This window comes from Alexandromys fortis, unplaced genomic scaffold, assembly GCF_014885135.2.
Source record: "Alexandromys fortis isolate MF-2015 unplaced genomic scaffold, M_Fortis_MF-2015_v1.1 scaffold_245, whole genome shotgun sequence".
Classification (NCBI taxonomy): Eukaryota; Metazoa; Chordata; class Mammalia; order Rodentia; family Cricetidae; genus Alexandromys; species Alexandromys fortis.
In genome coordinates, this window is record NW_026068139.1 from 1,416,988 (window position 1) to 1,443,382 (window position 26,395).

The following is a 26,395-nucleotide window of genomic DNA, read 5'->3' on the forward strand; positions in this document are numbered from 1 at the left end:
ATTCACCTGGTCTTGGTTTAGCTTTGGTATATGGTACTTATCTAAAAAAATGTCCATTTCTTTTGCATTTTCCAGTTTTCTGGCATACAGGGTTTTGTAGTAAGATCTAATGAGTCTCTGAATTTCCTCTGTGTCTGTGGTTATGTCCCCCTTTTCATTTCTGATCTTATTTATTTGCGTGTTCTCTCTCTGTCGTTTAATTAGTTTGGATAGGGGTTTGTCGATCTTGTTGATTTTCTCCAAGAACCAACTTTTTGTTTCATTGATTCTTTGGATTGTTTTCTGTGTTTCTATTTTGTTGATTTCAGCCCTGAGTTTGATTATTTCCAGTCTTCTACTCCTCCTAGTTGAGTCTGCTTCTTTTTTTCTAGAGCTTTCAGGTGTGCTGTTAAGTCTCCAATGTATGCTTTCTCCGTTTTCTTTAAGTGGGCACTTAGTGCTATGACTTTCCTCTTAGCACTGCTTTCATAGTGTCCCATAGGTTTGAGTATATTGTCTCTTTATTTTCATTAATTTCAAGGAAGACTTTAATTTCTTTCTTAATTTCTGTCTTGACCCAGGTGTGGTTCAGTAGTTGACTGTTCAGTTTCCATGAGTTTGTAGGCTTTCTGGGGGTAGCGTTGTTATTGCCTTCTCACTTTAATCCGTGGTGATCTTGTAAGACACAGGTGGACACTGATATTTTTTTGTAACTGTGGAGGTTTGCTTTGTTACCGAGTATATGGTCAGTTTTCGAGAAGGTTCCATGAGCTGCAGAGAAGAAGGTATATTTTTTCCTATTTGGGTAGTCTCTTATTTCTTTGTTTAGTTTTGTCTAGCAGTCCTGTCCATTGGTAAGAGTGTGGTGTTGAAGTCTCCTATTAGTGTGTTGGTTTGATGTGTGATTTAAGCTTTAGTAATGTTTCTTTTATATACATATGGGTATTTTTGTGTTTGGGGCATAGATGTTCAGAACTGAGACTTCATCTTATTGGATTTTTCCTGTGTTGAGTATGATGTGTCCTTCTCTATCTCTTTTCATTGATTTTAGTTTGAAGTCTATTTTTTAGATATTAGAATATCTACACCCTCTTGTTTCTTAGGTCCATTTGATTGGAAAATCTTTTACCAACATTTGAAGTAATATCTGTATTTAAGATTGAGGTGTGTTTCTTGTATGCAGCAGAAGGATGGATCCTGATTACATATCCATTCTGTTAAACCATCTCTTTTTATAAGTGAATTGAAATTGAATCCATTGATATTAAGAGATATTAATGACGAGTGATTATTAGTTAATTCCTGCTCTATTTTGGTGATAGTGTGTATGGTTTTACCTCTTTGGAGTTTGCTGGTATGAAGTTTGAGTATCAGTTTCCTGTGCTTTTGTAGGTATAGCTAACTTCCTTGGGTTGGAGTTTTCCTTCTAAAATTTTCTGTAATGCTGGATTTGTGGATATCTATTGTTTAAATCTATTTTTGTCATCCAACTATGGTGATTGAAAGCTTTCTGGGTATAGTAGTCTGGGCTTGCATCCATGGATTTAGTGTCTGCAACACATCTGTCCTGGACCTTCTGGCTTTATAGTTGGGTATAATTCTGATAGGTCATTAGCCTTTTTCTTTTGCAGCTCGTAATATCCTTTCTTTGTTCTGTATATTTTGTGTTTTGATTATTATATGGGGAGCTGGAGAAATGGCTCAGTGGTTAAGAGCACTGCCTGTCCTTCCAAAGGTCCTGAGTTCAATTCCCAGCAACCACATGGTGGCTCACAACCATCTGTAAGGAGATCTGGTGCCCTCTTCTGGCCTGCAGGCATACATGCAGACAATACTGTATACATAATAAATAAATCTTTAAAAAAATAAAATAAAATGATTATTATATGGTAAAGTTAAATTTTTTTCTAGTCTATTTAGCGTTTCTTATCTTCTTATACCTTCAGAGGCATATCCTTCTTTAGGTTGGGAAAGTTTTTGTTTATGGTTTTGTTGACTATATTTTCTGTTCCTTTGAGCTGGATTTCTTCTTCTGGTCCTAGTACTCTTAGGTTTGGTCTTTTTACAGTGTCCCAGATTTTCTCGATATTTTGTGTGAAGGATTTGATGAATGTGATATTTTCTTTTACCAATGAATCTGTTTCCTCTACTGTATCTTCAACTCATGAAATTCTCTCTTCCATCTTTGTATCTGTTGGCTAAGCTTGCATCTGTAGTTCATGTTCGTTTACCCAGATTTTCCATTTCTAGAATTCCCTCAGTTTTGGTTTCTTTATTTTCTCTATTTCAATTTTCAAGTCTTGAACTGTTTGAACTGTTCATTTCACTTGTTTGATTGTTTTTTTTTTTTCTTGGATTTTTTAAAGAGGTTTATTTATTTCTTCCATTTTGTTCTTTTCCTCCATTTCTTTCATGGGATTTTTCTTTTCCTTTTTAAGGGTCTTTAAAATCTTCATAAAGTAATATTTAAGGATGTTTTCTTCTGCGTTAGAATTCAGGTCTTCCTTTTGCAGAACCCCTAGATTCAGGTGTTGCCATATTGCTCTTTCTGTTGTTGAATGTATTTTTGTGTTGGTGTCTACCCATCTCCTCCTCCAAGGAGTGCAGGTGGGGCCTATGCTTCAGGGAGTCTCTCTTCCTGAAATTACTGCAGGTGGGGCCTGTTGCTTAGATGGTTACAGATTCTCCTCTGGGGGACTCCTCTCCATTTGCTGTCTGGGCCAAGGCTCTGGTGGTCATAGGTGCAGTGAGGAATCATTGCAGGTATGAGGCAACTGCTCCAGGGTCTTCAGGGTTTGGTGGTTGGGGCTAGGGCATGGGATGTTCCTCTGTGGGCTTGGACCTGGACAGCAGGGCCCTCTAGCTGGGAACCCAGGTGCTCACCTCTCCAGAGATGTGCTGTGGGATGGTTAGGAGTGTGAGGAATCTGCTTCCAGGTCTCAGGCTTTGATGGGTGGAGGTTGGGTGCAAGATATGCTTCTGGGCATTAGAGTCTAGAGGGCAGGGCCCTCCAGCAGGGAAACCAGACACACATCTTTCCAGGGACAGTCAGCTCCAAGTCTTTGGTGGTCTCAGATGTGGTGGTGCATGGTTGGTAGTATGGGGAGGCTGCTGCCAGATTTCTGGGGCTTTTCTGGGGGCTGGGGTGGGGCACAGGATGTGCCTTTTGGAACAGACTCCTTTTCGAGCCACTGAAGAGCAGGTTGTTTATTGGCAAAACTGTCACCATTGAGGTGGTATCCGATTCTAAGTTGCACAAGTGACCTGTACTGTGTGTTCTCAAAACAATCATGAAAATGTTTCCGTTCCTAAAATGTAGTGTATAGCTGCCTATATTAATAGCATATAGAAGTGATCCCTTTACCCAAAATCTCTCCAGCATTTAAGTTGTCATCAGTGTTTTTGATTTTGGCCATTCTTACAAGTGTAAGATGGAATCTCAGAGTTGTTTTGATTAGCATTTCTCTGATGACAAAGGATGTTGAATATTTCCTTAAGTGTCTTTCAGCCATTTTAGATTCCTCTGTTGAGAGGTCTCTGTTTAGGTCTGTACTCCATTTTTTTATTCAATTATTTTTTTCTTTTGATGACCAATTTCTTGAGTTCTCTGTATATTTTGTCTGATATGGGGTTAGTAAAGATCTTTTCTCATTCTGTAGTGGGAATGCAAGCTGGTACAGTTCTTTGGATGTCAGTGTGGCAATTTCTCAGAAAATTAGGAAACAACCTTCCTCAAGACCCAGCAATACCACTTTTGGGTATATACCCAAAGGATGCTCAATCGTACCACAAAAGCATGTGCTCAAATATGTTCATAGTAGCATTGTTTGTCAAAGTCAGAACCTAGAAAGATCCTAAATGCCCCTTGACCAAAGAATGGATAAGGAAAATGTACATTTACACAATGGAGTACTACACAGCAGAAAAAAATGACATCTTGAATTTTGCAGGAAAATGGATGGAGCTAGAAAAGTGAAGTAACCCAGACACAGAAAGAGAGTTATCACATGTACTCACTCATAAGTGGATTTTAAACATAAAACAAAGAAAAGCAGCCCACAAATCTGTTGGGAACATAATCAACTGGCAAATAGGATTAACCAGGCTAACTTTAATATCAGTTTTATTTATTTATTTTTTTAATATTTATTTATTTATTTATTTATTTATTTATTTATTTATTTATTTATTATGTATACAGCATTCCTTCCATGTATGCGTGCAGGCCAGAAGAGGGCACCAGATCCCATTACAGATGGTTGTGAGCCACCATATGGTTGCTGGGAATTGAACTCAGAACCTTTGGAAGAGCAGGCAATGCTCTTAACCTCTGAGCCATCTCTCCAGCCCCCAATATCAGTTTTATTAAGGGGAAGAAGGGATAACTTACAAAACCAAAGTTCCAAGGAAGAGCAGGAAACAGAAAGGGAGGCGGGGAGCACACCCGCAATATTTAAAGTAAATATTAGCCCAAGGGGATCCCGCCATTCAAGCAAGGTGATTGGCTGGGCTTCCCCTACACAAATCACAAACTCAGAGAACTTAGACAACAATGAGGACCCTAAGAGAGACATACATTGATCTAGTCTACATGGGAAGTAGAAAAGACAAGATCTCCTGAGTAAATTGGGAGCATGGGGACCTTGGGAGAGGGTTGAAGGGAAGGGGAGAGGCAGGGAGGGGAGCAGAAAAAAATGTAGAGCTCAATAAAAATCAATAAAAAAAGAATGGCATACAGTGCCTATAGAATACCTATGACTGCTATATACAGTGTAGTATGTAGCTGCCTATTGAATAATGTACAGTGCCTTTATCAGCTTACTGTATCATTGAAATAAATTTTTCAGCTACTTGTTTTATTTTTTAATGTCATTGTTTCGTTTTGCTATTTTTTTCTCCCCCACCTAAAATCCAAGTGGCTATGTAATATTAGTTTTTCTCCTTTCTTGAGAAATTCCTAAGGTAGCTTTTAATTCTTAAATGTTCTAGCTCAAGTTGTTCCTATCATGTTTTTCCTCATTTTACTCTAAGTCGCATTTCAGTGCCTTAATTTTATCATTATCCTTAGAGTATTTTTAAAAGTCTCATAGTATTTCTAAAAAATAAGTCTGAAAAATGTTGTCAGATATGTCTGTTCATACATTAATCCTAACACTCTTGAGACTAAAAGAAGTAAATTGCCATGAATCCATGGCCAATGTAGATAGAGTGAAACTTTGTTACAAAATCAAGTCCAACACAAAACAAAACAAAACTTGAAATAGTAGTATATATCTTATAGAGAGCTAATATAGTCTTGACTTTTTGTCTGAGATATTTGTATTGCTTTTACAGTTAAATTGAAGTCACCTTAAATGCTTTTGTACCTCAGAAAAGTACCTCATATATGTACACATAATTTTTTGATATGTATTCATCTGAGGATACTTAAAAGTTGTTGGGTGCCTAGAGGACAGGCCTTCCCACCCCCACTTGATCTGTTTTTCACTCTTGTGGTTGGTTGTTCTGAAAATAAGAGCAAAAACAAGAACAGAAAAATCTGTTATTTTCATCAATGTTTCTAAAGATGTTTACCCCTACGATGATGAGCTTCTTGTTTTTGCTGGCTTGGCCTCCCCTGCTGAGGGCTATATATACTGCTGTGAAAAAGTGGAATAAAGGCTTGTCTGCAGAACCTGAAGTTGTTGTGTGTTAATCCCTATGTACGTCCTCTCTCAGAAGAACTACAGTTGCCGTGCTGGCGCGGCAAAGTGGAGGTTCCATCACAAGAGTGCAAAACAGATCAAGTGGGGGTGTGAAGGCCTGTCCTCTAGGGACCCAACAAAAGTAAGTAAGAAAAGTACAATTACACTAAGTTTGTATCTCAGATAACATGATGTTTCCTGAAGGTTAGTTCATGCTCTATTGCTTAAGGTCTAGCTTAGTGAGCTACCAGCAAGGAGTAGAATGTTTCAGGACATGTGAGAATAATAGACACACTGCATAATTGCTTAAGGTTTCTTTTAAGTGTTTTAAGTAGCCGCAGCCTGTCTTTTGTGGTTAGGTGTGTTTTAAGCAATGCCCTTACCATAAATTTCCTTGTGATAATGAGCTAGAATAGTGGGCAGATAATCAGTTCAGCAAAAACTGCAGGGACTTGTCATCTAAGGATGATAATAAGCATTTTATTATAAATTAAAATTTGACCAGGACATAACTTGAAAAATGAAACTAAAAATTATGGAGATGGTTGATTTTTCCCCCTTTTAACAGTATTTATGTAATAATTACTATTTTTATTTTTAATTGTTTTTATTGAGCTATATATTTTTCTTAAGCAATGGAGGAGTGTTCCCTTTACCCCACATCCTCTCCAACATAAACTGTTGTCAGTGTTTTTGATCTTGGCCATTCTTACAGGTTTAAAATGGAATCTCAGGGTTGTTTTGATTTGCATTTTTCTGATGGTTAAGAATGTTGAACATTTCCTTAAGTCTCTTTCAGCCATTTTAAATTAATCATTCACGAGTTCTCTGTTTAGGTTTGTACCCCATTTTTTATTGGATTATTTTTTTCTTTTGATGACCAATTTCTTGAGTTCTTTGTATATTTGCAAGGTCAACCCTCTGTCCAAAGTAGGGACGGTGAAGATCTTTTCCCATTCTGTAGGCAGCTGTTTTGTCTTGTTGACCATGTCCTTTGCTTTACAGAAGCTTCTCAGTTTCAGGAGGTCCCATTTATTAATTGTTTCTCTCAGTGTCTATGCTACAGGAGTTAAATATTTAAGGACTGGTCTCCTGTGCTAAGGTGTTCAAGCGTACTTCCCACTTTCTCTTCTATTAGGTTCAGTTTGATAGTTTTATGTTGAGGTGTTTGATCCATTTGGACTTGAGTTTTGTGCATTATGGATCTATTTTCATTCTACATGTTGATATCCAGTTATGCCAGCATCATTTGTTGAATATGCTTTCTTATTTCCATTTTATATTTTTAACTTCTTTCTCAAAAATCAGGTGTTCGTAGTGTGTGGATTGATATCTGGGTCTTTGATTCAGTTCTATTGGTCCCCTTTACTCTGAGGAATATATATCTGTCTTTGAGGTTGAGGCATGTTTATTGTATGTAGCAGAAGGATGGATTCTGGTTTTGTATCCAATCTGTTAGCCTATGTCTTTTTATAGGTGAGTTGAGTCCATTTATATTAAGGGATATTAATGATCAGTGATTGCTTGTTCCTTTCATATTAGTTTTCATTGCTAGTGATGTTGTGTGTGTGTTTTCCCTTCTTTGGGATTTGCTGCTGTGAGATCACCTATTTGTATGTTTTTCTGGGTGTACCTAACTTCCTTGGGTTGGAGTTTTCCTTCTAGTACTTTGTGTAGGACTGGGTTTGTGACTAGGTATTGGCTGAATCTGGTCCTTGTTTTGTCCGTTTATTGTGATTGAAAGGTTTGCTGGGTATGGGAGTCTGGGATGGCATCCGTGTTCTCTTAATGTCTGCATAATGCTTGACCAGTACCTTCTGATTTTTGTTGTTTCAATTGAGAAGTCAGGTGTTGATGTGGGAGTGTCATATATCAATCTGTTGATTTCATTGGTTAAGCAATAAAGAAACTCCTTGGCTCTGATAGGTTAAAACATAGGTGGGAGGAGTAAACAGAATAGGATGCTGGGAGGAAGAGGAAGTGAGCTCAGACTCGACAGCTCTGCTCTCTGGAGCAGAGGCCCTGCTTTGCTCTCCTGGGCATATGCAATGCAGCTCCGACCCAGGATGGACGTAGGCTAGAATCTTCCAGGTAAGCGCACCTTGGGGTGCTTACACACATTATTAGAAATGGGCTAAATTAATATGTGAGAATTAGCCTAGAAGAGGCTAGATAGAAATGGGCCAAGCAGTCTTTAAATGAATACAGTTTGTGTGTTGTTATTTCGAGCATAAGCTAGCAGGAGGCTGGGGTGCTGGGGATGCAGCCCTGCCGCTCCATATTTCAACAAGGTGTAATTCTGAGAGGTCTGATTTTATGTTACTTTGCCTTTTTCCTTTGTAGCTGTTAGTAGTCTTCCTTTATTCTGTATGTTTTTTATTATTAGGTGGTGTGGGGACTTAATTTATTGGTGCTGTCTGTGTGGTGTTCTGTATCTTCATGTGCATATCTTTCTTTAGGTTGGCAAAGTTTTCTTCTATGATTTTCTTGAATATATTTTCTATGCTTTTGAGTTGGACTTTTTCTATCCCTATTATCCTTAGGTTTGGACTTTCATGGTGTCCCATTTCTTCCTGGATATTTTGTCTTAAGCATTTGTTAGATTTAATGTTGTATTTGACCATTGAGCCTGTTGTTTTCCTCTGTTGTATCTTCAGCATTTGAGATTTTCCCTCCATCTCATGTATTCTGCTGTTTACACTTGCATTTTTGGTTCAAATTTAACTGTATGTCTTTGAGTGCAGGCCTTCATGTGTCAAAGCACATATAGTAGAGAAGTACACATATAATAATGTGTGATGTCAGAAGACAGTTTTTTAAAGTGTTAATCAGTTCTTTTCTTGCAAGTAATTTTCTATTTATATCTAATTTGTAGTTAGATTCATTCATTGATATCATTAATTTTTGTAGTGTTTTCCTGTTTTGGAATATCTGTTTGGTGTTTCCTCCCCTTTCTCTTCCCTTTCTGTATATATAGAAAACTCACATTTTGTTGACTGTTTTATTTGCTGTTATAGTTGTCCATTGAGTTAGAAAGTGCGGGACTATTAATGCTATATATCATCTTAAGGGAGTTTTTTTTAAATTTTTGTGATGTTTTTGATTTTTTGTTTGTGTATGGGTGTTTTGCCTGTATGCTCTTCTGTGTTTCATATTTACGCAGTACCTGTGGAAGCCAGAAGAAGTTATGCATCTCTCTAACTTCCTACATTTATATTCTTTTAGACAAAGAACAGGAATAAAGTATGTAAGCCCCAGATGGCAGTTTTTATCATCATCTTTTAAATTTTTCCAAAATAGTGTTAGAAACTAGAAATGTAAAGCCAATGTAATTGTCTTCAGATCTTTATATATTGGTACTGAGAGTAGACTAAGAATTAGATAAGGCAAAAACTTGATTCTAGTTCATACCTATTTATAAATTAATGACCCAAGAATAGTTTTTAATGAAATGTTTTAGGTGGTAGATGCTAGTTTGATAGTTAGATGCTAGTACCAAGAGCAGGACAATAATATCCATTAGTAATAAGTACTCTTTATACTCTAAAATATACTTTTTATAACTTTGTGTTATTGGTTATTAAGTATTCCTTGCCACATGGGCTGTGTATACCACGACAAATGTTTTGAAATTGATTAGTCTTGTGTTTGTGTTTGTTTGTTCTTATTTGGTTAGACTGCAGTTTCTGAATTTGAAAAACATTGCCTTCCTTTGATGCCAGGGGCAGTGTTTGAATTTCACAAGTTAAATGTTTGTTCCATTTGTAAAATGTTGAATTTTTTTATTACTTAATAATTTTTTTATTACTTAAAAAAATACCAGTCCAATTCCCACTCTCTCTCCTTTTCCCACTCCCTCCACGCTCCCTCATTCCCCTCCCCTTTCCAATCCTATCATGCAGTAGAGACAAATCCCAGAGCCTCTGTGAGTGACCCCTCAGTCTGCTCCAACTGTCAGCCACATTCAGCGGGACTAGTTTGATCCCATGCTCTTTCACTCCCAGTTCAGTTGGAGTTGGTGATCTCTCATTAGCTCAAGCAAACTGTCTCAGTGGGTCAGCTTCTCATGGTCTTGACCTCCTTGCCATATTCTCACTCCTTCCACTCTTTAACTGGACCTTGGGACCTCAGTCCAGTGCTCCGATGTGGGTCTCTGCCTCTATTTCCATCAATTGCTTTAGGTGAGTGAGAACCTGTACTTTGCACTCAACTGTGAAATCTTTGATGCTTGACACACTGATAAATTTGTTGGTGAATTGGAAACAAATCTGCTAGAATCCTTCCCTATCACAGCATGGGATTTAATTTAATGCACTGATGATCATCTCTAATAAAATAGTTTTGTTCATTATTTTATCCTTCTTTGTGGACCGTAGCTTAACTTCAGAAAATCGAAAACTGTATACATTGGTTTTAGCAAGACATGTTAGATTTTACCTCTTTTTCTCATCAATTTCTTATAAACATTTTCATACAGAAAAGTTGATAGAATTGTAAACACCCCTAAACTTGCTCCCTAGAGCCTTCAATCAACATTTTAGTATATTTGCTTTAGTCAAATATTTCTTTATCTCTCCAACAATTTGTTAGTCCTTTATATATTTATACAGTCTAAGCTGGTAATAAACAAGCATACTTCATCTGTAAAACTATAAGTTGCATAACTTTTATGAATACTGATGTTAGAATATGACTAGCTGGGCGCACGCCTTTAATCCCAGCACTCGGGAGGCAGAGAGAGGCAGGTGGATCTCTGTGAGTTCGAGACCAGCCTGGTCTACAGAGCTAGTTCCAGGACAGGCTCCAAAGCCACAGAGAAACCCTGTCTCGAAAAAAAAAATATGACTAAATGAAAGTATTTGTAAACATTTGGGAAAGTTTGTAGAAAATTAAATACTGTCACTTTACTATACTTAGATTGATACAAAAAAAAGAAATAAATGTAAACTTGTCAAGTTATTATTTACAGATAGTTTTTATATATTATCTAGTTAGATCCAGTATTATTATTCTAAATAGCAGTGATAGTTAATCACATTTATTTAACTTTTTTTCCCAGCTACTGTGATGTAGTCACCTTCAAGGAGGATACAGGCTAAATTCCTTTATCCTACTTATATTTTCTGATCACATTTACTTTATTTACTTATTTAATGTATATGAGTGTTGTATCTGAATTTACACTTTTATGCCAGAAAGGGGGCTTAGATACTACTTTTGATGACTGTGAGCTACCATATGGTTGCTGAGAATTGAACTCAGGACCTCTGGAAGAGTGACCAGTACTCTTAACCACTGAGGCATCTATCTCTCCAGCCTAAAACAGTTCTTTTTTTTTTTCATTTTAATTTTTTAATTTTATTGTTTGAGACAGTTTGACCGAAAATGCCTCCCAAAGGGAGTAGCACTATTAGGAGGTGTGACCTTGTTGGAGGAAGTGTGTCACTGTGGTGGTGGTGGTGGGGGGGCTTTGAGTTCTCTTTTGCTTAAGCTTTCCTCGGTGATAGTCAGTTGACTTCCTATTGCTTGCTTGCAGATATTATGATGCTCCCCACATAATGATCATGGACTGAACCTCTGAAGCTATAAGCAAGCTACCCTAATTAAATGTTTTCTTTATAAGAATTTCCACGGCTATGGTGTCTCTTTACAGCAATAAAACCCCAAACTAAAACACTCTTTACAGCAATAAAAGCCCAAACTAAAACACAGGGTTTCTCTGTGTAGCCTTGGCTCTCCTGAAACTTGTTCTGTACACCAGGTTGGCCTGCCTCTGTCTCCTAAGTGCTGAGATTAAAGGCATGCACTACCACTGCCCAGCTCCCATTTATTTTTGAAATAGATTTATTTGTTCACTCAAAAAATACTGTTCTCAGTTCTGCGCTATGCCCTTCAAATTCCTGTTCATCAACTGCTGCTGTTTGTAGTATTTGGTGGGTTCCTAAGACAGAATATCTTCTTGAGTATTGTATTTTTTTGCAGGGCCATTTAGAATATTTGAATGTACATCAGAGAAAGTTATACTGTTTTCTTGGACATCTTTTAGTATTTAATGTGTTTTATCACTGTCAGAGTACCACAGAGGTTAACTAAGATTCGGAATCTAATTATTTTTCCATTAGATCATTACTTATTAGCATTCCATGGGTAGTAAAAATCTGCTACTTTTCTCAATGTTCCATATCCGTTATTATGTAATTCATGCAGCAATCTGTCAGGGTTAAGAAAACTAGGGAAGAGAGAGGTTAACTGACTCTTAAACATGACTCAGAATCCAAAGAGCCTTGAAAGACCCTCACCCACTTGGGTGTAGGCCCAAGAGTGAGAAGCCCCGCGACTCAGTTAACCAGTCCAGCAGATGCAAGAAGCAAGAGGGTTTATTAACGAGGGTGCCACCGGGTGTCTCTAGTCTCCAAAGAGATAGAGCATCCCGAACAGCAATTCCAGAAAAAATTTATATGCAAAACCCACAACATTAGCATAGTAGGTATGGGGTACAAAATGATTGGACATAACGTAAGCACATTAGATCAGACCTGGGCCACAATTGTCAGTTCCCTTAAATTTCCCAGAAATACCATAAAAACGTTGACATTGCCCACAAACTTTATCTGTCTCAGTCTGGGCACCAGATGCTTCCTGAGGGTGAGTGGAACAGGGTACTGTGGTCAGGATGCAAGCGTGATAGTTAGGGTTATTTGCAAAATTTGCAAGTTGATACTTCTCTCTTTTTTTGTTGCTGATTGTCTTTAATCTAAAAGTAGTTGCAAACAGGCTTTTCAGCCTGACTAGGAGAGTGCTTTGGCTACAGAATCCTGTGTGGCACTGCCTTAGTGCTTCACATGCTGTGGTCCTCTTACTACCTGCCTTAGAGTTTCCTGGGATGTTCTTAGAAATGTGGATTCCTGAACTTCACCTCATATTTCACCTGTCCTTACTGTGTTAGAGGAAGTTTTAGCTTTACTTAGCTGTTAACCTAGAAATATGGTCAGCATTAATGAACCATCCTTAATTCCTGGAATGGATGACACCAGACTCAGTATTAACCCTTCTTTTCTTGGTGATAACCCTTCAACATTTGTCTTTGCTCTAAGATTGTTATGGATTTTAAGCACCCAGAGGGTGTCACTGTACAAGTTATGCTACCTCGTCGGAGTTTGCTGGTGATGAGAGGAGAATCTAGATACCTTTGGACTCATGGGTATGTATTGTGGTAACCTTGGTGACTGATGGGAAACTTTCTGTTTTGTAAGATTTCTTATTCTTTTCTGTTGAACTGCTGAAGCCATGTCCTGTGCCTGCACATCAAATTATATGGGTACAAACCACCTAGGATGTATGCAGAGATTTTCTTTGTTTTGTTTTCTTTTTAATGCACTGCCTTTTTATTCTAAAAAGATTTTAAATTTAAAGAAAAAGTTTAAGTGTAATAGAGCAAACCTATAGTTCTCAGTTGTGAATACTTTACTGCATCTTACTTTTTCTCCCTTATTGTCATCATTGCTTTTGCTTAATCATCTGAAAGTTAACTTTTTCTTTGTTTTGGTAGAAATGTATCTATGGTTGTTTAAGGTCAGTACATTATACTGCTAGAATTTATGTGTGTGAGAAAAAGTATATATATAATAAAATATTGCATGATTTTTTTATGAATTCTGATCTGCTTATAAATTTTAACTCACACATTTCAAATATTGAAGGTAATGATCATGTTATTGATAACCTGTCCTATGCTTTCATTTATTTATTTATTGAAAATAGATTCTTCTCTTGTACAGTATATTGTGGCCAGTTTCCATACCCTCCATACTTCCCAGCTCTCTTCTACCTCATCTCCCCAGATCCATACTTTTAGTCTGTTTCCTTTTTAGAAAAGAGCAGACCTCTGAGAGATGACAATAGCACTACTCCCTATCTGAACCAAGTAGTCAAACGTACGAGTCTATGGGAGCCATTCCTATTCAAACCACCATACCATGTGAGCCCTACTTAGTTGATTCAGTGGGCTGTGTTCTGGTGCCCTCCATCCCCTCTTCTGCAGGTTTCCCAGATTTCTGAGGGGGGGGGGACCTGGTAGAGACCTCCAATTTAAATTGTCTCTCTCACCCACATAATATCTGGCCATGGGTCTCTGTACCCATTCCATCTGCTGCTGGAGGAAGCATCTCTGATGATGAGGGTACAAGACACCTATCTATGAACAGATCAGAATATCATAGGAATCATTTTATTATTTTTTTCTTGACAGTTATATTTTGTTCCTGGCCATCTAGGCAGTGTAGGTAATAGCTTCCTTCTTGTGATGTGAGATTCTGGTTAAAATATTGGTTGGCCACTCTCATGAGTTCTTTGCCATAATTGCTCCTTCACATCTTTCAAGTGGGACAAATTGTAGGAAGGTTTTGTAGCTGGGTTGGTGATGTGGGATTCCCCTCTGTATGCTGGGAATACCATTGGTTAAGAAAGTATTTTGGGCCTGCGCAGGGAATAGAGGTAGGCAGGGAAAACAAAGCTGAATGCTGGGAGAAAGGAGGTGGAATCAGGGGAGAAACCATGTACCCCCACACACACTGCCAGAGACAGGTGCCGTAACTTTAGCCAGTAAGCCACAGCCACGTGGCGATATACAGATTAATGGAGATGGGTTAAATTTATATTTAAGAGTTAACCAATAAGAAGCTAGAGCTAATGGGCCAAGTAGTCATTTAATTAATATAGTTTCTGTGTGATTATTTCTGGGCTAAGTAGCCAGGGACAAACAAGTGGCTCTCTTCTCCAATAGGGTTGGCTCCATTTTTCTCTTTCCAGAGCATGCAGAATATCTTCTTGAACCAAACTGACTATAAAAGAAGAGTGAAAACTCCATAGTTTCTTCACTGTACATATAGATATAGATGTAGATGTAGAATTTAGAGAGGAGCTCAGTCTCTCACATTCAGTGAGCTGTACAGATGTACTAAGAAATGACACTTTCAGTTTCAGAGAATGATCTTCTGTCCTCATATCAGCTTAGGTTATTTAGGAATCTCCTCAGCACCCCTTCGGCCAACAGCACAACTAAATGCAACCCAGTCCCACCACTAAAAACCTTGCCTGGCTACAAAGATGGTCAGTTCAGACTCCATAACCTCTGTTGCTGGGAGTCCTCACTAGGGTCACCCACACAGATTCCAGGAAGTTGCATTTCCACTCAAACCCCAGTTGACCCCCTCATTCCTGCTATTTCTCCCTGTACTCTTCTTTGAGGGCTTTATTCATTTCCTCTTTAAGGACCTCTGCCATTCATATAATTGGTTTTAAGGTCTTTATCTTGTGCTTTAGCTATGTTGGAATATTCAGGACCTTATGTAGTAGGATAGGTGGGCTTTGGTAGAGACGTATTTCCCTTGCTGTTTGTGAACTGTGTTTTTGTGTTGGCATCTAGGCATCTGGGATTGAGGTGATTTTAAGTCTAGGTTTGCCTTTGTTGGGTTGTATGTTGACTGTTTTGCCTTTTCCTGGCCTCCTTGACTTGTGTCTTCATGGGAATGCTTGCTGGTGTTGGAGACTGGGGGAAAAGGAAGCCAGGGGGAGATAGTCTGTTTCAGTGCTAGGAATGACCCTAAATATTGGGTCTGAGGGAACAGAGAGAATGGAGAAAATTCGGGAGCAGTCTACCTGGTCATTTGGCAGTCATAGCCTGTGATTGAGCAAGTGGTGGTGCCCAAGATGGGGGTGGGATACAAAATCAAAGTGGGAGAGTAGCCTAGAGGGGGATGAACCATGAGTCCCACAGGAGGTATGGATGGGGCAAGGCAAGGCTGCATCTTATATTCTGTTACAGAGCTGTGGGTGACCCTGGGGAGTGGGTCTGGGGAAGCAAGAAGTTGCAGAACATATGTTGGCAGCCTTCCTGGTGTTGTGGTGGTGTGTGGCCTGTGGTTGAGCATGGGGTATCCACTTGTGTTTTCAGGGTTGGTCTTCTGGCATGCATGGCCTTGGTTGAGTAGGGGTGTCTTCCCAAGTTGAGGTTACCTGCCCAATTTGGGGGCTGGGACACAGAGAAGAAATGGGGAGGGGAGGCCATGGAGGGATGGTCTGTGGGAGTCATCAGATACATGGATGGAGGCTGGGGAGGCAAGCTGCAGCTGGTGTTCTGTTGCAGCCCTGGGGGCTACCCTGAGAATTAGGTTGGGAAACAGAGACAATGGAGAAGGTCCCTCCCTGGGCAGCCTACCTGGTACCTTGTCTTCTTTCGAGCTTTTCCTGTCATTGAACTGAGTGTTTGCTAGAGGTAGAGGTTGGGACACAACAAAGAGGAAAAAGCCAAGGTGAGGTTTTGAGATCCACAGGAGGTGTGGACAGTGGTGAGGGGAAGCTGCAGCTGATGTTCTGTTGCAACACTAGGAACCACTCTGAGAATTGAGTTGAGGGGAACAAAGAATAACTGTCTTAAGTTTGAATCATAAAAAATAAATGGCCTGATTTTGATTCTTTTTCATAACCATTATAATATTTGCACTGAAATGCAGTCTAATCAGTTTTCTCAAGTATTCTTGGAATTTTGAAAATAAGCAGGTTTTCTTTTGGGGTTCAGGCTCTTTGTGCTGTCACTCATTTTTAAGCTTTTAAGAATAATGACATTATAGTAAAAGCAAAATAAGGAGTTATTTTGCATATAGATTGTGAAACAACTCTTCTTGGAAATACTAAAGCTTCTTTGTAGTCAGACTTTTTCATCGGGACTGTCGGCTCCCCAGGAATGACACAGAAACTATTATTAATTATAAAAGGTTGGCCAATAGCTTAGGCTTGTTTCTAATTAGCTCTTATAAGTTGAATTAATCTATATCTTTTAATCCATATTCTTTTATGTGGTTCAGTTACTTTTACTCTGTATTACCCGTTCTTGCTCCGAATCTCCTGGCATCTCCCCTTCTTCCCAGCATCCTCTCTCCCTGGAAATCCTGCCTAGGCCATTCAGCTTTTTATTAAACTATTGAGAGTGACACATCTTCACAGTATACAAAAGATTATTTCATAACATTTCTCAGATACTATTTTGATCACACTTTTTTTATTGAAGGTATATTATGTCCTTAAATGTTAACAGTAGTTATATATGAAGGTTTGGATTCTAAGTCATACTAATATTTAATTTAAAGCTGATGTAAGGGTTATACATTCTTTCTTATATTATTAGGAGGAAGAAAAATAAGTATTAACATTATATTTGAAGGTTGCCATTGACATTCATTACCTCCAAAGTGACTGACTCTGAGTGTGCATTTGCATGCTGTAGGAAGAGATGGAGAAAAAGGTGTAGGTTGTCAGATATGGGGAAGAGTGTGATAGAGGAAGCAAACAAATGGTATACCAACTATTTGCTTGTGAAGATCTTTGGTGAAGGGGAGGATAAATTGAAATAAGCATGCCAGCATAAGGAATCAACCTTTTGATGTTTATTCTGGAAAAAAAAATAACAAAATTCCAACCTGCTATATGTATATTCTTTTTCAAGTGCATTGTAATGTGTAGAATGTCATGTATTTGAAACATCATGTTAATCCCAACACTTGTTGTATTCCCTAAATGTTGTCACAATCATGCCAAGTAAGTTATTTTACTTATTGTCTTCAGAATTACACCCAGAAAATTTGATACTGTCCAAGCATCTGAGCAGTTCAAAGGTGGAATAATCACCAGTGACATCGGAGACTTGACTTTAAGCAAGCGGGGAATTCGAACATCATTTACGTTTAGGAAAGTGAGACGTGTGCCCTGTAATTGTAGTAAGTCTCTAATTTCATCTATTGTGCATCAGAATAAATGAGGTATGGAAACCCTTTAAAGGCGTCGATACTTAGGAGAGCTTTTTCTTAACTTCTCTGGTAATATCTGCTGTATCGCATGTGTTAGGCGTCTGTAGCACTTCTCTGAGCTGCTTCCATCAGAGTTTATATTCTTTGAAGGCAGAGGCTATATTTCATCATTAATTTACCCGATATTTGGTCCTTTAGCATCCTTGAGTGCCAAGAAAATGCTTTACTTTTTGAAGTAGTAGCTGAGAGTGTTGGGATTGTAAGGCAATAAAAAATTTCTTATGGAGAAATGATTTTTGTTGGCAAGTCTTGTCAGGCCTTTAATTTTTCTTTTTTAATCTCAACAGAGAACTTGGAGATGACAGATTGCTTGTGTGAGTGACTCTGGGGTAGTAATTGGAGGTTTATAATTTAGTCAGTTTGAAAACCTGTAAGGATCTGAGAAGAACTGCATCACAGGATGCTGTTCTGATTTGTTTATATAAGTATGTTGTTCTCTATATTTATTTCTTGAAATCAGCAGAAAATTCATTTACTTTATAAATGCTAATTTGTAATGACAGTAATCAGAGAATGCTTTTTACATCACAGGTGTTTCAATTCAGGATAGCCTGTAACAATAGCCATTTTATTTAGCTGCAATCTTAAAAAATAAATAAATGAAAACTCTTTTATCTCAGGGCTGGAGAGATAGTTCAGCTCTAGATCTTCCAGAGGACAACAGTTTTCTTCTTCCCAGTGCCTATGTTGTCCGACTGTCACTCCAGCTCCAGAGGATCTGATACCTCTGGCCTCCACAGGCACTCCCCTTCATGGCGTATGCACACAGACACACATACACATGAAATGAAAATAAATCTTAAAGAATGATAATCCTGTTTTAAAAAACTTGAAATTACTCTATTTGTGAGGCTGAAAATGAGTTTTTGCTAATTTTGCTAACACTGGAAGTGAGTTTATAAAATGTGATACTTTAAAATATGTTTGGTATTTGATAAGTCTTACACTACTGGCAGCCTTATAAGGTATAGAAACTAAAGCAAAGCTTCTATTCTCCAGCTACTTAAAAATTTGGTTAGAGAAGCTAGGTTTCTTATGCAAATGTGTCATCGTTGTGGATGGTTATTAATTATAAGTGAAACACTAAAAGCATTTCTCTGGGTCTTTTTATTCTGTTTGCAGATTTTTCCTCCTTTCCTTTCCTCCTCTTTATTCTTTGACAGTTTTGTGCATGTGTCGTAAATTTCAGTCATTTTCACTCACCATTACTCTTCTCCTACTGACTCTCTTCCTACCAACAAATCCCTAACTCCTTACTTGTTTTGTTTTGAGTTTTGTTTCCTGACCCATTGAGTTTAATTAGAATTGCTTACTTGAATGTGGTGTAGAATTATTTTCTGGACCATGGACAACTTATCCGTGACTACGTAACTGAAGAAAATGATACCTCTTCCCCTGGCAGCCGTTAACTATCTCTCAATCCTGTTCCATATATTAATTTTATCTGATACCCTAGTCTTTTGCATAAAAAGTTAACATTGCTTTACTTATTATTCCATAAATATATTTTAATTCATTATTTATCTAATTTTTTATTATTGATTGAGTGAGTGATTGATTGAGATAGGTCTCACTCTATAAGCCTAGACAGCGTGGACCTCACTTTGTAGAACAGTGTGCCCTCAAATTAATGGTGGTCCTGCTGCTCAGATTCTATGGTGGTGGGGTTATAGGCATGTTCCACCACAGCTGGATACAGAGTGTTTTTCTTCTCATTTAGGTTACTCCTCAGTCTGTGACAGACAGAGGAAGGCCACACTTCCTTCCCTTCCAGAGAGCAGTAAAGAAGCATGCCAGCTGGAACAAGAGCATGTTCATCGTGTCTATGATTTGATTGCAAGACACTTCAGCAGCACAAGACACAGCCCATGGCCACGCATCGCGGAGTTCCTGAAAGCTTTGCCAAGTGGTTCTGTAGTGGCAGATGTTGGATGTGGAAACGGAAAGTACCTTGGCATCAACAAGGAGTTATATATGGCAAGTAATTGCTTCTGCTTTCTTTAAATTGAAAAAATGGGATGGAGGTTTATGTATAAGTATTTAACATCATTTTCACTCCTTCCTCTCCCGGTTTCAATTCCTCCTATGTTTCCTTCCCTATTATGTTTATAACCTCTCATTTCACTGTTATTGTCACATAAATATTCATATGTATGTATAAATATAGCCTGTTGAGTCAGTTTATTGTTGCGTGTGTGTGTATGACAGTTTGGGATTACTTAGCCTGTAGGGGACACGCCTCCCTGAATAAGACTGATTCTCTCTTTCTTAGTAGTCATTAATTGCCCTGCTTTTTATGCAGGGGTGGAGCCTTATGAAATTTCTCTCATCCACATTAGCATGTAAGGTGGGCTGTCATTGTTCAGGTCTAGCCATATTTAGGCAGCTATATTGTTGAGACTCTATGGATGTATCTTCCCTGTCCTATATAAGAGATGCTGTCTTACAGCAGATGTTCTATTCCTGTGGCTCCTCAAATCTTTCTGCTCCTCTTACATGATTTCCTTGCTTTATGCATCAGCTTTATCACTCCCTTATTAGGATGCCCCAATATTGAAAACCTCACTAAAAAATCCTTTCTAATCTATAGTTGATAAACATAGTTTACTGATAGTCACATTATAAAGTAAAATCTAAAGATGTGAAAAATTACAAAGAATATAATGGTCATAAATATCTAGGTGGATAAAAAAGAATTGGAGGAGTCTTGGGATGATACTTCAGTAGATAAAATGCTTGCCACATAAGCTTGAGAACCTGAGTTCTGTTCCTAAGTACCCACATAAAAAAACTGGATGTGGTGGTATGTGATGCTATCCCAGTGCTGGAGAGGCAGTGACAGGAGGATCCCTCAGGCTCAGTAACCGACCAGCATAGCTGAATCAGTGAGTCTCGGGTGTCCCTGAGAGACTTTTGTCTCAAAAATACAAGTTGGGCAGCACTTGAGGTATGACAAATGAGGATGACTTATTGCCTTCATACTTAAGTGAACATATGTACACTTAGCCACATATGAACACATACACACCTAAAAGAAAAGATCGGACATGTTTCTTAATTTTTAGTCTGCAGCAACCTTAATAAGAGTATGTACTATGACAAGGAACCACTACAAAGAAAGCGCAAAGATAGAAACACAGTAAGTGAACTTCTTGCACCTCTTCAAAAATGCTCCCTTGCAGCAGTTGGAGACTATTACAGAAAGTGACAACTAGTCAAAATGCCAAGAACAACTGGTGATGAGCAGTTGAATGCCAGTTGATACATCTTTAGCTCAGCTTCTACACCTGAATAACAGAGACTTGTTTTGGTGCCTTCTAGGTCTAAACTAGTGCTCATTTGTTCAGAGTATTACCTCATAGCTTTAAAAACTTTCAAGTTTACTATGTGTCTGCTTTCATTTGTTACCATTTTTTTCTTTGAGTCACTTTTTCTTCTCATGTAAATCAAGTTTTGTGTGGTAGACATTGATGTAAAATTCAAATTATCACTGTTCTGTGTGACTAGAGCTTTTATTTCTCAAGATTGGGGGTAAAGGAGGGAAGGTAGAGAGTCAGAATGAACAAGTCAGTCTATATGGAAGTTATTGAAATATCTCATATTCTTTGGAATATTGGCTTCCTTCCCCACCCTTCATACTTTGTACTCACACAAAGAGAAAAACTGTTCTTAGAGTTGCGGGAAAGTAGGGCTGGCACTAAGAGGAGGATGGAAAGCAGCTTTCCATCGCGGCACCATGGATACCCACGGATTGTTGTCATGTGTAGCTCTATTTTATTTTGTGAATAACACACTACATTTGCTCACATTGAGGAAGTAGGTTTTTGATGTGTCACAAAGAATACAGTGCAAAATAAGATATTCACACCAGACTTGATAATACATGCCTACTATCTTAGTTCTTCTGGTGCACTTGAGCAAAACAGACAAGCAGGGAAAAATAAAACAAAACAGGGAAAACAAAGTGTGATATAGCTTTGGCTGCCCTAGAACTTGCTATGTAGAACAGGCTGGCTTCAAATTCATAGTGATCTCTCTGCCTCTGAGCCCTAAATCCTAGGATTAAAGGCCTGTCCTACCATGCTTGCAGGGTGTTAACTTCTTAAAAATTTATTCACGGGCGGTGGTGGCACACGCCTTTAATCCCAGCACTCGGGAGGCAGGCGGATCTCTGTGAGACCAGCCTGGTCTACAAGAGCTAGTTCCAGGACAGGCTCCAAAAGCCACAGAGAAACCCTGTCTCGAAAAACCAAAAAAAAAAAAAACAAACTTATTCAAAAAGGTTTCAGAATAGACTCTGCTTTCTGACAAAAAAGAAAGAGGGAAAAGACACAAATTTATTTTGTGATTAGAGTGTGATTCACCAAATATTCCAATAAAATACAGAATATTAATTAGAAATTACTATGAAAATTGTTAGTCTAAAGAGCTGGAAAATCTTGAAAAAATAAAATTTCCAGATGCATACCAAATTAAAGCCAGAAGATACTGCAGACCCACTATAGTCAATGAGCTCAAAGTTATAATTAAAAGCATTCTGTGAAAGAAACACCCAGGACCAGAGACATTCATTGTTGAATTCTACCAAACTTTCAATGAAGACCTCATACAAATTTTTCATAACTTGTTCCACAAAATAGAGAGTGAAGGAACACTACCAAATGTGTTCAGTAAGTCAGTATTACACTGATCCAAAACCATATGAAGACACAAAAACAAAAAATTACAGTCCAATTTTTTGATAAACACAGCTGAATATCATAATATCTAACCTCAAATTATACTATACTGAAGTTGGAACTCAAATGTAGTCTTTTCTTGTATTTCTCTGTACTTTGTGTATTGTCATTTTAATTTCTTTACGATTGAATCTTTTATAAATAGTACTTAAAAGTTGTAATTTAGTATCTGAACGTGGATTTAGGTATGTGAGTGCAATGCTTATGTAGGCTAAAAGAGGTCATTGGATCCCCTGGAGCTAGCTAGAGTTAGAGGTGGTTGTGAGCCATCCGATGAGGGTGCTGGGAACTGAACTCAAATCCTCTTTAAGAGCAGTGTGTGCTGTTAACCACCAAATTATCTCTCTAGCTGTAATGTTTTCTTCATAGTTTTAAAATTTTTGTGTGTATAATATATACATCTATATATATTCTTGTTTTAAAAAAGTATTTACTTTTTGTATGTTTGAGTTTTGTCTATGTGTATGTACATGCACTATGTGCAAAACTGTTGTTATTAAATACCAGTAATGGAATTGGATCCCCAGGAATTGGAGTTTTGTAACAGATAACTAGCTACCATGTATGGGTACTGGGGATCAAACCCATGTCCTCTGCAAGAGTAGCAAGGGCTCTTAATTGCTGAGCCATCTCTGTAGCCAAAATGGTGTGTATTTTTAAGAAAAACAAAGCCCTATTCAGAATATTGTTGAAAGATATTTATCTCCCTGCATTCATATTACCCTAATAAACCAGTTTATAATGTGTATATTTTCTAATTATTTTTCCCATAAATATTTTATACTATAGTTTATGGAATTTGATACTACGTATCACTTATCCTCACTGTTACACTAATTATCTCTAAGTTTCTGGAGTTTAGAATATTTATAATAGATGGCATTTCTGTATATATGGTTATTTTAGTTTAGTGCTGTTTTTAATAACTGATAGACTGGAATCTTAGCTCAGTGGCACGGTGTGAGTTTTGGGTTCTAGGTTCCACCTCCAACAGCATGTGCATGCAGGCACACATCCAAATAACCTATTGTGCACTTAGCTTTGTTAGGATGGTAGATTTCTTGTTGAGTATGTATACTATAATAAAAAACACACAAAAAGTTTTTACTATATGCAGACATGTATGTTGAAAGATATTGTTACAGAAGAGAAAATGTAGATTTAGGAGATAAGGAGATCAGGTTTTTAAATCTGTGGTCTATTCTGGCCTCACTGTTCTATACTATATTCTATACTTTCTTTGCCAGAAAATTCCATCATCTCTACTATAGAAATATAACTAACTCAAAATATGTTACAAAGAATGTGCCTAGGTGAATTCCACATAAATAGGTCAGTGGGTCTTAGTCTGGTTAGCTTTTTCTATAATTTATGTTATTTCTAAAAATGCCTTTGAAAAGAGTGGTTATTAAGCTAAAAATTGTGGACATTGTTATGATCATAGTTAAAGATAATGTTACTAATTGCTTTTAAATGACTTGCCAGTTTGCACTGTCAGCAACATTATATAAGGAGAGTTTTTATCACACTGCCAGCACTGTTGTAGTGGCATTTCATTTGTAGTTTATTAACTGAAACCTGCCTGAGGATCAGAAAAGTAAAACAGCCACATTGGCCAGCCTTACAGATCAGGCAGCAATGGCACACACCTTTAATCCCAGTAGCCATAATGACATACACCTTTAATGCCCGTAGCCACATTAGTTTGCCATAGAAACCAGGTGGTAGTGATGCACGCCCTTAATCCCAGAACTAGAGAGGATAACAAAATGGGAGGAGACATCTTAGTCTCAGTCTAATTCTGAGATTCCTGGAGGCAGGATCACCATTTTGTACTGAGGTAGAGATAAGAGCTAGTGGCTGGCTCTTTTGCTTTTCTGACCTTTAGGTTGAACCTCAATTTCTATCTCTGAGTTTTTATTAATCGTGCTTCAGCTGTGAGACACTTTGATTTTAGAAGAGGTTGGAAGTCTACTCTTTGCTGTCCACTTTCCACTCTGACACGCTGAAGGGTGTGTATGCTTTTGTTTCTTTGTTTTTTCCTTTCTCACCTGGGAAAGTAAGCATCAATTCCTTACTAGCTCTAAAAGTTATGGTTTTAATAGTAGAAAATGGAACTTAATTTTAATGATTTCTTTTGTTTTACTTATACATCCTTAGCCACATATTTAGGGTTTTGATTTGTCTTATTTTTCTTTGAAAATTTTAAAAATAAAGAAGTTTCAGTTGGGGATATGGCAGTCAGTAAAGTGCTTATCACACAAACAAGTGGACTTCAGTGGAAATTCTCAGAATAAACATAAAATCCAGATATGGTATCAGGTGTCTATAGTTCACACTCTCCTCCAGTGAGATGGGAGATAGAGACAGGAATATTCTTGGAAGGTTGTGGGTAAGCTAGCCTGCTATACCTGGCTGTAAACCAGAAACACTGAATTTAAGCAAGGTGGAATGCAAAGACTAACACATGCATGCCTACATGCCTGCACATGAACATGAACACATGTGTGATGTGGGATTTCCTTCTGTATGCTCTGATTACTAGTAATGAATAAAGAAACTGCTTTGCGCCTGTAGCAGGACAGAACTTGGCTAGACGGGGAAAACTAAACAGAATGCTGGGAGGAAGAAGGGAAGAGTGAGAGAAGCTATGGAGCCACAGGAGATAGATGCTGGGAATTTTAGCTGGTAAACCACAGCCACGTGGCGATATGCAGATTAATAGAAATGGGTTAAATTCATGTGTAAGAGTTTGCCAATAAGAAGCTAGAGCTAATGGGCCAAACAGTGATGTAAATAATACAGTTTCTGTGTGATTTTTTTCGAGTCTAAGTTAGCTGGGCGGCTTGGAACCAACAAATGGCCCTTCTGCCACACATGTGTACACACAATACACACACAAATAAGAAAGAGTTAGAAAATATTTTTAAGCCTAATGTAAATTTTTATGTTCTTGATCTCCATCCAAGACAATGAAATATGTAGCTTTGCAAGAGTTCTTGAGTTCCTGCTTTTGCTTATAGGCTGTCTTTCTACTCTGTTGTGGACATTGTGTAGCATTATTATGAAGAGTTTCAAGTACTTGATACTATTCTTGGTATTTATAAAAGGAGGAAGGGAAAAAAAGACATGATTTAACTATGGGCTGTGGAAGGCTCCAGGAAAACAAATGAAAGATGAAAGTCTTGAGCCAGGCATGGGTGACTTCTCTAGCATTGGGATTTATATGGCATATTGCCTGTGCTTTCTTGTTATTGAAAAGGTATGCTGTGTCCAAACTGTCAAAAGCATCTAGCAAGAGGAGAAAGACATTTCCTTTTATTTGGATTGACTTCTGTTACAGTTTTCTTTATTGTTCTTAGCAACTTTCTTCTGAATAATAATTGAGCCCTATTTTTAAAGCTTTGTTTTGTAGTCAGATTGGATGTCTTTCTGTTGACTTTTAGTCAGATTCAGTTGATGGTAACAACTGGGCCTACTTCAGTCCTCGGATTATTTTTGAACAGTATTTAAGTGTAAGGAAATGTGACCAATATAAAATTTTGTATATTATTTGAATGGTGTTTCTATTTTGAGTTTGTGTTTATTAGCTGAATTATACAGATATATATGGAAATACATAAATGTGATCATTCAGACATGGATCTTAAATCAAAGGAAAAGTTAGGAACAGTACTGATGCTGTTATTAATAGTCACTTGGGCCATTCTCATGTTTAATTATACATGGGAGATATAGCAAATATAGTATTGCTATACTGTGTGTGTGTGTGTGTGTATAAAAACTAAACAGGAAAGTTTAAACAGAAATCATAAAGCTGTATTGAAGATGGGAAGCCCTCAGACACTTTTACAGAATCAGGTGGTCATGGGACTAATTGGACTTTACCTGTTTGGGAAAGTGGAATGTTCGGTCTGCTTGCTGCCATCAGTGGCTCTATTCATTTAGGTTGGTTATCTTATAAAGAAAGGTTTAAACAAGCACAGTTTTACAAATTGTGAATTCGGTACTATGTTCTTTATAGGGCTAGGGGTTTAACAGAAAAAAAGATTCAATAGCTTTATAAATTGAAGTATTCTTTAGCAACAATAAAAAAACCAAACAAACAAAAACAAACAGGATTTCACTGTGT

At 37.8% G+C, this 26,395-nt stretch overlaps 1 protein-coding gene and 1 pseudogene across 7 annotated transcripts in view; both read left to right on the forward strand.

The window, feature by feature from the left end:
• The window catches only part of Alkbh8 (alkB homolog 8, tRNA methyltransferase), a 59,646-nt gene that overhangs the window by 25,574 nt on the left and 7,677 nt on the right, over nt 1-26,395 (forward strand). For 6 of the 7 annotated variants that reach the window (XM_050126592.1, XM_050126597.1, XM_050126599.1 and 3 more), the window contains 4 exons: nt 5,698-5,805; nt 12,758-12,864; nt 17,283-17,434; nt 19,245-19,501. In XM_050126592.1, the coding sequence (XP_049982549.1) occupies nt 5,698-5,805; nt 12,758-12,864; nt 17,283-17,434; nt 19,245-19,501 (624 nt within the window). The remainder of the gene's footprint in view (nt 1-5,697; nt 5,806-12,757; nt 12,865-17,282; nt 17,435-19,244; nt 19,502-26,395) is intronic. The other variant, XM_050126598.1, reaches the window with a different exon arrangement.
• On the forward strand, nt 3,100-3,247 carry LOC126491176 (uncharacterized; annotated as a pseudogene).